We start from the raw sequence: 14,252 nt of genomic DNA on the forward strand, positions 1-14,252 counted from the left end.
TGGAACCCCACTGCAAAGGTGAGATCCAGCACCCCATGCACCCACCCCCAGCTACTCACTCTGCCTTTAACGGGCTGCCCCCACCTCCTCTATTCCCTCTGCCTGGAGGGGCTGCCCTCACCTCCTCTGTTCCCTCTGCCTGGATGGACGGGCTGCCTCCACCTCCTCCAGGGTTTTGCTCAGATTCCTCTGCACAGGGAGGTCTCCCCATCCCCTCCTGCTTGCCAGCCTACTTTCTTGTTCCTCATGACCCTCAGTGCCCACCTATCTGGAGCCCTCGCAGCAGGTGGTCCTGGGGCATCACCCTCTGCCCTGCTCCCCGCTGCAGCCTCCATGCCTCTCCCAGAGTCCCGCACAGGTTGGTGCTCATCCACATTTGGGGGTGCTCACTCATATTTGGGGGTGCTGTGAGTTTTGGATTTGGTAGCAGCCTGCATTTTTACCTGCATGTCATAATTGATTGTTACAAGTTGATAAAATTGCAGATTGATTTCTACAACCAACCAGCTCAGTCTGCTTTCCAGATTCATAAAATGGGGGTTTTCACGCAGCCCAGATCCTTGGTTTTAGAAGCAGAGACATAGAAAGGCAGTGATATCCACGTGGAAGGTCACTGTGCTGTGTGGTTCTGGGTTTGTGAGTCCATCAGCATGTCCACTTCGGTGGCTTATGGGCACACGTTCCTGGCCACAGACCCCCTTCCCCAGCCCCTAGTCATGTATTCTGCCTGTTTCCAAGAAGCCGGGGGCTCTTCCCAGTCAGGAGTCTGTACTTCCAACTCAGGGATATTTCTGTGTGCGAGAGTGTACTTTTGGGGTACGTATGAGAGGGCGGTTGTGCCTAAGGTCTCTGTGTTCCTCTGCTGTGGCCCTCGCAAGTTAGTGACTCGTGGGATGGGAGGATAGATTCCCAACTGCCGAGCCCCTGTGTCCAGTGTGCTCAGCCTCCCCAGAGGAAAGCGGGTGATGGATCCCAGGAGGCTTGGAGAGGGTAACTCTGCCAGCATGGCCACCAGGCAGCAGGTTGCCGTCGCCAGCCCCCGAGCCCTCAGCTTCACGGAGTCTCACATTCGGGAAGGAACTGGGAGGTGCTCAGACATTCTCTAGCCTGATCTGGGCTCACAGCTAGGGTTCAGGAAATTCTGTACTAAATGAGTTTTTCTTAAAATCAGACACAGCTTCTCTCACCAAACTGGGCCGAGCCGCTCTTCCCTCTTATTTCTGAGCTGGTTTATTTCCCTTCTGTGAGGCTCACGTCCGTTTCTGTCCTTCCTGAAGCACTTGCTTGTGCTCCTGGGGCTGCCCTCAGCCCCTTCCCCAAGCTGCCAGCAGCAGGGCTGACGTTCTCTGCGTCGCTTGTCTGGATTCAGCCAGCTTCCGGGTGCTGGGGAGTCCCCAGTCTTGGCTTCACTCACCTTCGCGGGAACCTGCCAGGCCTGCTACCTGCCTGGAGGACAAGGGCTTCCCCAGCGCAGAATTTCCAGCCAGTGCTCCGGCTTCCTTCTCACTTATCAGCCAGAACTAGCCTGGCTGCCTTTTCAGGAGCAGCTGAATTCCCCTTGCAGTGAGACATATTGAATGGGTGGGCCTTTGGCAGGTTGGGAGTTTTTAATCATCAGATGAATAGAAAGAATTTTTCTCACCTAAACTGGAGGAAGATGACACGATTTTGCCCAGGGAGATCCATTTGGGAAGATTCTGCCTTCAGCTACCGAGCAGAACACGAATGAGGGGCTCTGCAGGGTCCGGCTTGTCTGCGCTGGGACTAGGCCTTCAGGAGGCTACACCCTAATGAAGCGCAGTCACTTTTTGTTTCGTCTCCAGCGCAGCCCAAGCTCATTATAGCAGGCACTTCACCACCCCAAGCTTCACAAGGGGCGTGGGCGTGCAGCAGGAGGAACGAGAGTTGGCCACCGTCGGGTGCCGTGGATGTCCTGAGTAGAGTTGAGGGCCTCCCCCAGGAAGGAGAATGCTGAGCCCCAATAGGAGACGCTGCCCTGAGCCGTCTGAGAGCCAGCACTCTGTCCATGGGGGAGCCCTTTCTTTTCCTTATCTCTAGCCTAATACCCCTCTTTCCTGAGGTTCTCTCTTACTGCCTAAGCTGTTTGACTCTGGGACTGGCTAGCTTGTCCCCGTTGGGATCTCATCCCCATCGGGATCTCTGGCAGGACTTCCTGACCAGCTCCCCCTGGACCTGCGGCTGGAGGTGGAGTTGTGCCGCTGTCTTCGACCTGGTTTGCCTTTTGAGGCTCACCTGCTCCTCCATCTGGGCTATTTTAAAATGATTAGAGCAGAACCTTTCAATCAGTTCTATCAAATGCATCTGTAGAGCTGGGGGGGGCGGGGGCGATCCCTTTTGTGACACCTACTTCTAATCTTTGTAGCTAGGCCAGTGGGTGTGCTCACAGCCAAGGCACCTCATTACGTCATTATGATGCTCTTTGACCAGTCATTGTCATTAGAAATGTAAACACTGATTGGGAACCTTCCAGCGGGAGCTGTCTGGGCTGCCTGCTGTCTCCAGGCTGGTCAACTTCCAGGTGTACCTTTGTGGCTTTGGGTGCCCCTTCAGGGCTAGAGCTAGGCAGGCTCCTGCAGTGGGATTGCGGGGTGGACCCCTGAGACGGGAAGCACTTGCCCCCAGCACCTAGTCACCCGGGGCTCTCCATTCTCACACTTCCCTGGTGAGTTCCGGACACCACAGTGTCCACACCCCTTTTGTGGCCCATCCGGTGAGCGCCTACTTCCCGGGCCGCCGCTTCATCCTGAGTTATTTGGGCTGAGCCCTCTCATCTGCTAGTTTAAGGCACCCAGGAGTCTCAAGATCTCTGCTGGGAGTGGACCAGTCTACACAGTCTTCTTCAGAGGGATTTGTGACTTCCCCGAAAAGGTTAAGAAACCCTGTTTTAGACCAACCTTCTGGGTAAGGGACTAGTGGGGTCAGGGATTTTCATGTGCAGTTTAACGCACAGAAGGCGCAGTTGCTGGTGTTTGTATCTGCTCTGCGCTGAGACTGGCTCTCGCAGGTGTGCATGAGGCCACGTGGCCTTCTGCGCAAGTTAGAGAAGGTGACGGCCACTCAGGCCTGTTCTGGCCTGTCCATTGGACTCCACTTTTTTTTTTTTTTTTTTTTTTTGCAAAAAGTAAAGACATGGGGCTGGCACTCCAGATCTGCTTTGGGCTTTTTCTGTTACGTTTTAAGGGAGGTGGGCAGAGCACGTGGCCTGTAGCTGAAGGCTCCGCAGAGCAGACACAGGAACGAGCCGGGAGAGAAGCTTCTCTGTGGAGGTGCTCCCGGAGCTGCCTCTGAGCTGGCTCAGCCGGGGGAGGCCTGTAGGCTCCCATCTCTCTTTTCCCGTGTTGATTCAGATGCTTAGCTCTTTTGATTGAGGAAAGAACCTTCATGCGTTTTTATCCTTTTTTACCTTTGACCCCAAACTTGGCAGCTGCTTGGGTTGGAGTTTCTGGACACGGGGCCTGTAGCGGCCTGGCGTCCATGTTGCCTCACGTTCCCGCTGGCGTCGGTGAGGCATGAGCTGTGAGTGTGCCAGCCTCGGGCCCTTGGTTTTGTCTCTGGCGTGTTTGCGTTGGTGGTAGAGCTGACCTTTGCTCCTTAGAGAGTCTTCCATGGCCTTGAACGGGGAATGGGGGCCAGATGACAGCACAGGCCCGTGCTGCGGGAATGGTCGCTTCCTCAGTCAGGGGTCGTCTGGAGGGTTTTTCCCTCCGGTGGGAAGTGTTCATGCAAATTCCAGATCTGTCCTGGCCCAGCTGGAGGCGGACCTTCCTGACTGGACCGTCCCTTGCAAGCGTTTGCAGCCCGCACTGGCTCCCCCCGAGCAGGCCCCCACTTGTGAAGGAGCTGAGCCGCTGGTGGTGGGCTGTCCTGGGGCACCCATGTTGTGTGTTTTGCTTTTGTTTATTTTGTATCTGCCTGGTTTTTCCAAGTCTAATCAGGATGTCCCCTGGGGTGACATCCTTTGCTGAGAGAAGGGCACATGCCTCGGGTCCCAGTGCTCAGCCTTGCTTTCTGCCGCAGCCTTGGGGCCTGGAGACTCACATCAAAGCGCAGTGGAGACAATGCCCAATGGTCCCAGCCCCATTGCCCCAGGTACCACCTGTTAGCCACCGTAGGACCAAGGTTACAAGCACCGTGGTCAGAGGCACTGGCCTGCAGTAGGACTCCAGGGCACCATGGCCTGAGCCCAGCTCTCTCGTTGTGGTTCCCATCCCAGCCGTGTCCTGTGGCTTCCTGGTGCACACAGGGCTGTTCCTTGCACCTCCCAGCAGGGTCTTGACACCACAAGCTCTTCCCTCCAACCTGGGATCAGCCAGGCTTTTCCTAGGAGATGAGAATGTACCATAAAAACAATTACAAGACTGGGCGCTGTAGCTCATGCTTGCATCCCAGCACTTTGGTAGGCTGAGGTGGGTGGATCACCTGAGGTTGGGAGTTCAAGACCAGCCTGGCCAACACAGTGAAACCTGGTCTATACTTAAAATACAAAACTTAGCTAAGCGTGGTGGCACGTGCCTGTCGTCCCAGCTACTCAGGAGGCTGAAGCAGGAGAATCATTTGAACGCAGGAGGCGGAGGTTGCAGGGAGCTGACCCTGTGCTCCAGCCTGGGTGACAGAGCCAGACTCTGTCTCAAAGAAAAACAAAACTATTAGAAGATTCCTGAGAGCGTGTAGGAGTTAACAGCGTTAAATGGTTTTCTTTACAGAAATAGAAAAATCCTTAAATAACATCTGAGATGTTTTCTGTAATAAATAAATGTGAGATACAATGATTCTGTAAAGTTTGGGAAACTGTAAGCAGTAGAGGGAGCATGAGGAAGATGGCCAGGCTGGAGCAGCTTCCTGGCACCGGCTCTGTGCCTCGGACCAGCCAGGCCTGGCCCTGCCTCCCCCACAGCATCACATGACCATTTCGCATGTAGTGCTTTCTTAATGAGCACTGGCTCAGCCTCCCAAGACACCTGCTGCTGGAACTGACCGCCGGAGCTGTGCACACCCGACGGAAGCCATCTTCATGGTTTGGGCCCCCACCCCAGGTCTGAGGAAAGACACCAGCTGGGGTGCAGTTCATTTATATTTGGTTCTTGGAATCCATAGATGTGACTTAACACAGATCAATTCCCAGACTCACCCAATTCTTGTGCCACTTGCATAATTTTTCTTTTCTTTTCTTTTCTTTTCTTTTCTTTTCTTTTCTTTTCTTTTCTTTTCGTCTCTCTCTCTCTGTCGCCCAGGCTGGAGTGCAGTGGTGCGATCTTGGGCTTACTGCAAACTCCACCTCCCAGGTTCACGCCATTCTCCTGCCTCAGCCTCCCGAGTGGCTGGGACTACAGGCACCTGCCACCTCGCCCGGCTAGTTTTTTTTTAATATATATTTAGTAGAGACAGGGTTTCACCGTGTTAGCCAGGATGGTCTCGATCTCCTGACCTCGTGATCTGTCTGCCTCGGCCTCCCAAAGTGCTGGGATTACAGGGGTGAGCCACTGCACCTGGCCTCAAAGTTGAAGCAGTTCTTATGCCTCAGCCTCTCGAGCAGCTGGAATTACAGGCACACAGCACCAGGCCTGGCTAATTTTTGTATTTTTAGTAGAGACGGGGTTTTACCATGTTGTCCAGGTTGGTCTCAAACTCCTGGCCTCGAGTGATCTGCCTGCCTCAGCTTCCCAAAGTGTTGGGATCACGGGCGTGAGCCACCATGCCCAGCCCCCACTTGCGTAATTTTCTGTATCCAGATACTGCTTGTTATGTATTTGCATATTTTAAATACTTTTACTGGTATTTTTTTCTTTTGGAGACAGGGTCTTCTTGCCCTTTCGCCTAGGCTGGAGTACAGGGGCACAATCACAGCTCACTGCAGTCTTGACCTCCCAGGCTCAGGTGATTCTCCTGCCTCAGCCCTGACTGACCACAGGTGCACAACACCGTGCCTGGATAATTCTTGTATTTTTTGTAGAGACAGGGTTTTGCCATGTTGCCCAGGCTGGTCTCAAACCCCTGGCCTCAAGCGACCCTCCCACCTCAGCCTCTCACAGTGCTGGGATTACAGGCGTGAGCCAGTGCATCTCGTCCACTTTTTAAACTAAAACACCTTTTAAAAGGAAATTTTGCATCATTACCGTAAAGCTGATCCCAAATCATTTGTCATTATTACTGTAGTAATAAAGTCAAAAGTAAAAATGGTTATCTGGGCTGAGGTGGGTGGATCACTCGAGGTCAGGAGTTTGAGACCAGCCTGGCCAACTTGGTAAAACCTCCTCTCTATGAAAAATACAAAAACTAGCTGATCATGGTGGCGGGCGCCTGTAATCTCAGCTACTCAGGAGGCTGAGGTGGAAGAATCAATTGAACCCGGGAGGCGGAGGTTGCAGTGAGCTGAGATTGCGCCACTGCACTCTAGCATGGGTGACAGAGAGACTGTCTCAAAAACAAAAACAAAAATGGGCCGGGCACGGTGGCTCATACCTGTAATCCCAGCACTTTGGGAGGCCAAGGTGGGCGGATCACGAGGTCAGGAGTTCGAGATCATGCTGGCTAACACGGTGAAACCCAGTCTCTACTAAAAATATAAAAATCAGCCAGGTGTGGTGGTGGGTGCCTGTAGTCCTAGCTACTCGAGAGGCTGAGACAGGAGAATGGCGTGAACCTGGGAGGCGGAGCTTGCAGTGAGCCGAGATCGCGCCACTGCACTCCAGCCTGGGCAACAGAGCAAGACTCCGTCTCAAAAAAAAAAAAAAAAGAGAAGAAAGAAAAAAACTGGTTATCTGCATCCGGTTTAAAATCAGTACCACCATGTCCCACACATGGGAACATGGACTTGCTAGATAGAACCTCCTTGCTCCATGGGCCTGGAAGCAGCTACTTCAGAAGGAAAGTGGTGCGGCCGGCGGTAGCGGAGGGCACACTGTGCAGTGACGAGACAGTGCAGGCCCATCCACAGCCCTGGCCCAGAGAAGAGAGACCTCACTGACCCCTGTGGGGCCTGCCTCTGGCCATCTTCATTTGGAAATTCGGTGTCATTGTCCCCAGAGGGAATGAGCAGTTCTTCCTGGGGGGCAAGCACGAGCTGCCCTGAGATTGTGGAGGTCTGCACCGCCCACCTCTCTGGATGTCAGCTGGTTTTATTTCCATGCCATGGCAGGGGACAAGCAGGTGCTGTTTTGCTTCCCCCTCACCACAGCAAGGACTCCACGTGCTGTTACAGCTTCACCCGAAGAGGAGGTGGTCTCGACCATGCCTTGACTTCTGCCGTTGCCTCTCCCTGTGTTGGAAGGGCCCCCGTCCCTGTGGCTCACCGGTGCTCCATTTCCTCTTGGGTTTTTAGGATGAGAGTATACAGGAAGTATAAAGGTGAAAGTAGCTCTCCAGTAGCTTGGGACAAGGAGGATCATAAGACAGGCGTTGGCCTCTTCCTGGAGTACTTCTCCGGGAGACTCCCAGATGTGGCAATAGCTCTTGGGGTTTTGGGCTGATTACAGGAGCTGAAGCTGTGATGTCGTGTGTCCGTGTCCTTAGGTCAGTGTTAAGTGGGGAGCTGCCCCCATCCTGCATTCTCAGCAGATAGCAGGCGTGTTTGCCGGCCATCTGGTTGATTAAACAAGCTCTGAAAACATAAACACTGATGGTTTTGATGGTTTCATGTGTTGTCATGTGACATAAGCAGATGCTACCACAGCAGAGCCGGAGGTGAGCAAGACAGGGCAGAGAATCCCACTCACAGTAACACAGGAGCTACGACAGCCTTTTAAGATATGTTTGCAGGCCAGGCATGGCGGCTCAAGCTTATAACCCCAGCACTTTCGGAGGCCAGGGTGGGAGGATCGCTTGAGGCCTGGAATTCAAGACCAGCCTGGGCAACACAGGGAGACCTTAAAGCAGTGTTTGATGACTTGGGTGTGGTGGTGCACACCCGCAGTCCTGGCTACTCAAAGAGGCTGAGGTGGGAGGATCCCTTCAGCCTGGAAGCTCAAGGCTGCAGTGATCATGCCACCACATTCCAGAGTGGGCAACAGAGCGAGACCCTGTCTCTTTAAAAAAAAAAAAAAAAAAAAAAACCCTTTTCTGCTTATACAATTGCCAGGATTTTGGGTTGGTTTGTGTCTGGGTGGTGGTTGTGGTTGCTAATGGTGACACCAAGCTCAGGTTTGGCACCGCACACTGCTGGCTAAATGAGGAAAAAATATTTGATAACCTACCAATAACCTGTAAAATGTGTGTCTCCTTTGACCCATTAATTCCATTTCTCAGGAGTTTGCCCTTTAAGGAGTCAGATAAAGATTTATATATAAGGGGTCACTTTAATATCATTTGTGTTGGGTTTTTTATTTGTTTTCTAAGATGGAGTCTCACTCTGTTGCCCAGACTAGAGTGCAGTAGTGCAGTCTCAGCTCACTGCAACCTGTGCCTCCTGGGTTCAAACGATTTTCCTGCCTCAGGCTCCCGAGTAGCTGGGATTATAGGCACATATTCCACGCCCAGCTAATTTTTGTTTTGTTTTGTGTTTTATTTTGTTTTGTTTTGTTTGAGACGGAGTCTTGCTCTGTCACCCAGATTGGAGTTCAGTGGCACGATCTCAGCTCACAACAACCTCTGCCTCCCAGGTTCAAGCAATTCTCCTGCCTCAGCTTCCCAAGTAGCTGGGATTATGGGTGCCCGCCACCACGCCCAACTAATTTTTTTTTTTTTTTTTTTTTTTTTTTTTTTTTTTTTTTTTGAGACGGAGTCTCGCTCTGTCGCCCAGGCTGGAGTGCAGTGGCCGGATCTCAGCTCACTGCAAGCTCCGCCTCCCGGGTTCCCGCCATTCTCCTGCCTCAGCCTCCCGAGTAGCTGGGACCACAGGCGCCGCCACCTCGCCCGGCTAATTTTTTGTGTTTTTAGTAGAGACGGGGTTTCGCCGTGTTAGCCAGGATGGTCTCAATCTCCTGACCTTGTGATCCGCCCGTCTCGGCCTCCCAAAGTGCTGGGATTACAGGCTTGAGCCACCGCGCCCGGCCTAATTTTTTTTTTTCTTGAGATGGAGTCTCACTCTGTGGCCCAGGCTGGAGTGCAGTGACGTGATCTTGGCTCAGTGCAAGCTCCACCTCCCGGGTTCACGCCATTCTCCTGCCTCAGCCTCCCAAGTAGCTTTGACTACAAGCACCCGCCACCACGCCCGGCTAACTTTTTATATTTTTAGTAGAGATGGGGTTTCACTGTGTTAGTCAGAATAGTCTGGATCTCTTGACCTCGTGATTCGCCCTCCTCGGCCTCCCAAAGTGCTGGGATTACAGCCGTGAGCCACCATACCAGCCTAATTTTTGTATTTTTAGTAGACATGGAGTTTCACCGTGTTGGCCAGGCTGGTCTTGAACTCCTGACCTCATGATCTGCCCACCTCAGCCTCCCAAAGTGCTGGGATTATAGGCATGAGCCATTGTGCCCAGCCTAATTTTTATATTTTTAATAGAGACGGGGTTTCACCATGTTGGCCAGGCTGGTCTGGAACTCCCGACCTCAACTTCTCCGCCTGCCTCGACCTCACAAAGTGCTGAGATTGCAGGCGTAAGCCACCGTGCCCAGGCTTATTTCATAAATATTTATTATGAACCTACTAGTATGTCGGCACTACAGATAGTATTAGACACCATCCCTGTCCCTCCCAGAGCTGACAGCGTAGTTGGGAAGATGGAAATTAAGTAAGTAATGACACCCACAAAAAGTAACTGCCATTCTGGTTCAGGAGAAGCCTGGGTGTCCCTGAGTAACAGACTCTGGCGCCAAGACTGTGGAGAGAGCTCTGCTCATCCCTGCGATGATGGGTTTTGTGAGTGGTCTGTTTTCCCCTATAGGACTCTTTGTTTCTCAGGTGATCCTGAGCCAGGTACGAGATCAGTAGTCTCCCCCACTGCTGTCACCCACATGGCATTGCTGTGAAGCGGAAGGTGGCCTGAGAGTTGCTAATATCTCTGTGATTTCAGCCGCCAAGCTGAGCCACCAAAGAAGGAGGCCGCCACTGCGGGGCCGCAGGTGAAGCGAGCAGATGAGTGGAAGGACCCTTGGCGCCGATCCAAGTCTCCCAAGAAGAAACTCGGGGTGTCGGTCTCCCCGAGCCGGGCTCGAAGGCGTCGGAAAACATCAGCCTCGTCGGCCTCTGCCTCTAATTCCTCCAGGTAACGAGGGCTTCTGGGACGGCTGGGGTGTCAGCACCTCGGAGCCGTCAGCTGAACACCGTGTACCTCACTGGGTCAGGTGGGAAACACCACAGCCCCACTGTTTGCTGTGGGGTCATTGCCTGAAGGCCAGTCAGTGGGACTAACTCGGCATTTATACATTCAGCAAAGAGCATCAATGCCAAGTAGGACTGATGCAGTGACCCCAAATGGGGCAGAGACACCGGCGACTGAGCCCGACTGCTCCCAGGGAGTCCCGGGCTACACTGGAGGGAGGGGCATCTGGATGCGGGAGGATGCACAGACCTGGGGCCCAGTGAGTCCATCTGTTCCTCCAGACTGGACCTGAAGCTGTGCCCCTCCACGTACAGTCCTGGTCTCAGCACACAGGAGCCTGGCTCCCGAGGGAGGGATGACGGAAAGCAGGGGACTAGGGTGGACCCCATGGTGCTCCACAGGAACAGGAGGTGTGGGTGGGAGGCCAGGCTTCACAGTGGGTGCAGAGGGACAGATAGACACACACACAGACGCACGTGAGCTGGGTCAGCGCACACATCCTGGCTCTGTCCACTCAGGCAGCGACACCCAGTAACAGCAGGCACACCCCATGCCCAGGTCTTGATTTCTAAATGCTGTTCTCCACTGAGGAGGGGTGCGAGTGTCTGGGGGAGGCTGTATGCATCTGTGCGCATGTGGGTAGCTGTGTGTCTGCACGTGTATGGCTGTGCGTCTGTGCACGTGTGTAGCTGTGCGTCTGTGCGTGTGCAGCTATACGCATGTGTGTAACTGTGCATCTGCGCCTGCGTAGCGCTGTGTGTGCGCACATGTGCAACTTGCACATGTATAGCTGTGCATCTGTGCATGTGTGTAGCTGTGATTCTGTGGGTGTGTAGCTGTGCATGTATACGTCTGTGTGCGTCTGTGCGCATATGTAGCTGTGTATCTGTGGGTGTGTAGCTGCGCATGTGTACATCTGTGCGCATGTGTACATCTGTGCGCATGTGTGCGTCTGTGCATGTGTGTGTAGCTGTGCGTTCAGGTCTGTGCCAAAGAGCAGCAGGTCAGCAGAGGGCGTGCGGGGCAGGGAGGGCCCTTCTCACTTCTCACCACTCTCCCTCCCGCCCACCCCAGGTCATCTTCACGGTCATCGTCCTACTCTGGCTCCGGCTCCTCCCGGTCACGATCCCGGTCTTCATCCTACAGCTCCTACTCCAGCCGCTCTTCCAGACACAGCTCGTTCTCAGGAAGCCGGTCCAGGTACGTGCCCGGGACCCATGCAGGGCCCTCCGCTGGTGCAGGGAGCATGGGCACGTGCAGATGTGGCTTTAGTTGTGGCACCAATAGCCCCTTGTGGTATTGAAAGTCCCTACTGGCAGCTGAACTAGGATGGCCAGGGGCTCATGTCCTGTGTCCCCCGCCAAACACCAGCCTTCCAGGCCCTCGTCCTTGTGTAGATGTGTGCTGTCACTGAGGGCCACAGCCTGAGATCCTCGAGTTGAGGCATTCCAGTCCTCCAGGGACAGTCCTCCAGGAAGGGGCCAGACTCAGCCCTGTCCTGCGGGTGTTTCTGTGGGAGCTGCTCTGCTGCCCCACTGCCAAGGGACCTGTCCCCTCCCGTCCTGCACACACGTGAACGTGGCACCTGCCTCCTGGAGGGCCCGCCAGGGTCTGCTGACACCTTCCACACTCCACGGTCTACTCTGGGCCTGTGTGTTTAGCAGATGCCAGAACAGTGCAGAACTGAAGTTAAACCTGAGGCACATACATGGAAATTCATGGCCTTCTCCATGGGTCTGGGTGGGTCGGTCCTCAGTGGGCTTGGGCTGGTGAAGAAACACCCCCAGGCCTCTTCTCACACCTTTGTTCACTCCCCCAGGTCCCGGTCCTTCTCTTCATCCCCGTCCCCATCCCCAACACCTTCCCCACATAGACCTTCCATCAGAACCAAGGGAGAGCCGGCCCCACCGCCCGGGAAAGCAGGGTGAGTGCCCAGCCTGTGGACAAGTCCTGGCCGGCCAGGCCTCCAGAGGCTGCAGCCTCCTCCCTCCGTCTCTATCTCTCATTTGTGTTTGGGACCAAAGAGGTGAGGATGCCTCGGGGGGGCTGTTCCCAGAGGGTGACTGGGCTGGGGGGCCACTGGGCACAGCCCCTGTTCTCCCGGGCCGCCCTTACACTGCAGCGCTCCCCCAGGAGCCCTGGGGATGAAGCACAGCCCTGGGGACATGGCAGCAGCCGGGTGTTCTCAGGGCTCTTCATGTTAGCCTGCTCTCCCCACTGTCTGGCGGTGCCTGTAGCTCTTGTCTGTTAGAGGGGAGCCCTGAAGGGCTGCTGGGGGCTTTGAAGCCATTCCCAAGCGCTCTGACGCTGACGGGTGGGAACTGTGTCCAGGCATGAGCGTGCTCACTTAGCGTCACAAGCATGCGGTGTCGTTCCCCGAGGTGTGGGTACATTTAAAGAGGACGTAGGCCAGCGGGGCCTCATCCACCAGCCCTGCCCTGCTCGAGCCTCCCTGTCTCACAGAGAGAAGTCAGTGAAGAAGCCGGCCCTGCCTCCAGCCCCACCACAGGCCACCAAAACCACGGCTCCTGTCCCCGAGCCCACCAAGCCAGGAGACCCTCGGGAAGCCAGGAGGAAGGAGCGGCCAGCCAGGACCCCCCCCAGGAGGTGAGCATTTCAGTGTCCATGGGCCTTTGGGCTTTCCATGTTCTTGGTGCCACTGTGATGCTGGCACTGCTGGAAATCCAGAGTGCCAGGGTCCAAAGCCAGGTGGTGGGAGGCACCCCCAGCCGAGCAGCAGCACCCAGTGAGCCCTTACCCGGGAACCTGTCCTGTCCCCTCCCTGAGTCTGTGTTTCTGGAGCGTGAAGGAGAAAGGACAGCTTGGCAGGGAGCACAGGCCTTCCCCTCACCACCCCTGTCTACACTGGGAGGTGCTACCCTGAGAGACTGCACTTTTTATCCTGACAAAACACTGTGCCTAAAGGAAGACAGGCCCAGGCCCTGTTCCAAGGCGGTGGCAAGGCCAGTCTGGAGCCTCGCCTCACAGGGCTGCTGGGCTGCTGGTGGGGAGGGGAGGCCATGAGGGGCTGCGGAGGCCACGCCCCCTGAGCCCAGCTGTTGCTTGTGTTACAGGCGGACGCTCAGCGGCAGCGGCAGCGGCAGTGGCAGCAGCTATAGTGGTTCCAGCTCCCGATCCAGGTCGTCCCCATCACCCTTTGCCTCTGTTTCTCCCTCCCCTTTGGGGCCAGGAAGTCCCCCGAAAAAGCCAGCTTGTGGGTTGGACTGTCTCCCACAGGCAGGCTTGGGGCCCTTCTGGGTCTGAGTCACCTTGGGGCTGTGGAAGGCTGTGGTCGAAATTTTGACACGGGAGAAAATGGGCCAGGATTCATGTGATAGGGAGACTCCCCCTTCCCCCACAAAAACAGCTTCACAAACTCGAGGGCACTCAGGTCAGGAGGAGGTGCCTCTGCCCTGCTGACTTGATGCCACAGCACCTAGGAGAGCACCTGTACCTGGGGAGGAGCCACAGAGGCCGGGCCTGCACGGCCTGTCACAGCTATCAAGGGAACCAGCCGGAGGGGTGGGGAAGCCGATAAAAAACATCTTAGAAGAGAATACATGGAAAAGCTTTGTGGGCCAGGCGCGGGGGCTCACACCTGTGATCCCAGCACTGTGGGAGGCCAAGGCAGGAGGATTGCTTGAGCCCAGGACTTGAGACCAGCCTGAGCAACACAGACCCCATCTCCACAGAAAAAAATATATATATATATATATTTTTTTGAGACAGTTTCATTCTTGTTGCCCAGGTTGGAGTGCAATGGCGCAGTCTCGCAACCTCCGCCTCCCGGGTAGCTGGGACTATAGGCGCATGCTGTCACACCCAGCTAATTTTTTGTATTTTAGTAGAGACAGGGTTTCACCGTGTTGCCCAGGTTGGTCTCAAAACTCCTGAGCTCAGGCAATCCACCCACCTCAGCCTCCCAAAGTGCTGGGATTACAGGCGTGAGCCACCACGCCCAGCCTAATTTTGTATTTTTAGTAGAGACTAGGTTTCACCAGGTTGGTCAGGCTGATCTTGAACTCCTGACCC

At 54.8% G+C, this 14,252-nt stretch overlaps 1 protein-coding gene across 2 annotated transcripts in view; it reads left to right on the forward strand.

Moving 5' to 3' along the window:
• LOC105488830 (zinc finger CCCH-type containing 18) overlaps positions 1 to 14,252 on the forward strand; it is a 65,668-nt gene that overhangs the window by 44,440 nt on the left and 6,976 nt on the right. For both annotated transcript variants that reach the window (XM_011753286.2, XM_011753289.2), the window contains 5 exons: positions 9,972 to 10,163; positions 11,295 to 11,420; positions 12,040 to 12,144; positions 12,684 to 12,827; positions 13,295 to 13,360. In XM_011753286.2, the coding sequence (XP_011751588.1) occupies positions 9,972 to 10,163; positions 11,295 to 11,420; positions 12,040 to 12,144; positions 12,684 to 12,827; positions 13,295 to 13,360 (633 nt within the window). The remainder of the gene's footprint in view (positions 1 to 9,971; positions 10,164 to 11,294; positions 11,421 to 12,039; positions 12,145 to 12,683; positions 12,828 to 13,294; positions 13,361 to 14,252) is intronic.

This window comes from Macaca nemestrina, chromosome 18, assembly GCF_043159975.1.
Source record: "Macaca nemestrina isolate mMacNem1 chromosome 18, mMacNem.hap1, whole genome shotgun sequence".
NCBI classification, from domain to species: Eukaryota; Metazoa; Chordata; class Mammalia; order Primates; family Cercopithecidae; genus Macaca; species Macaca nemestrina.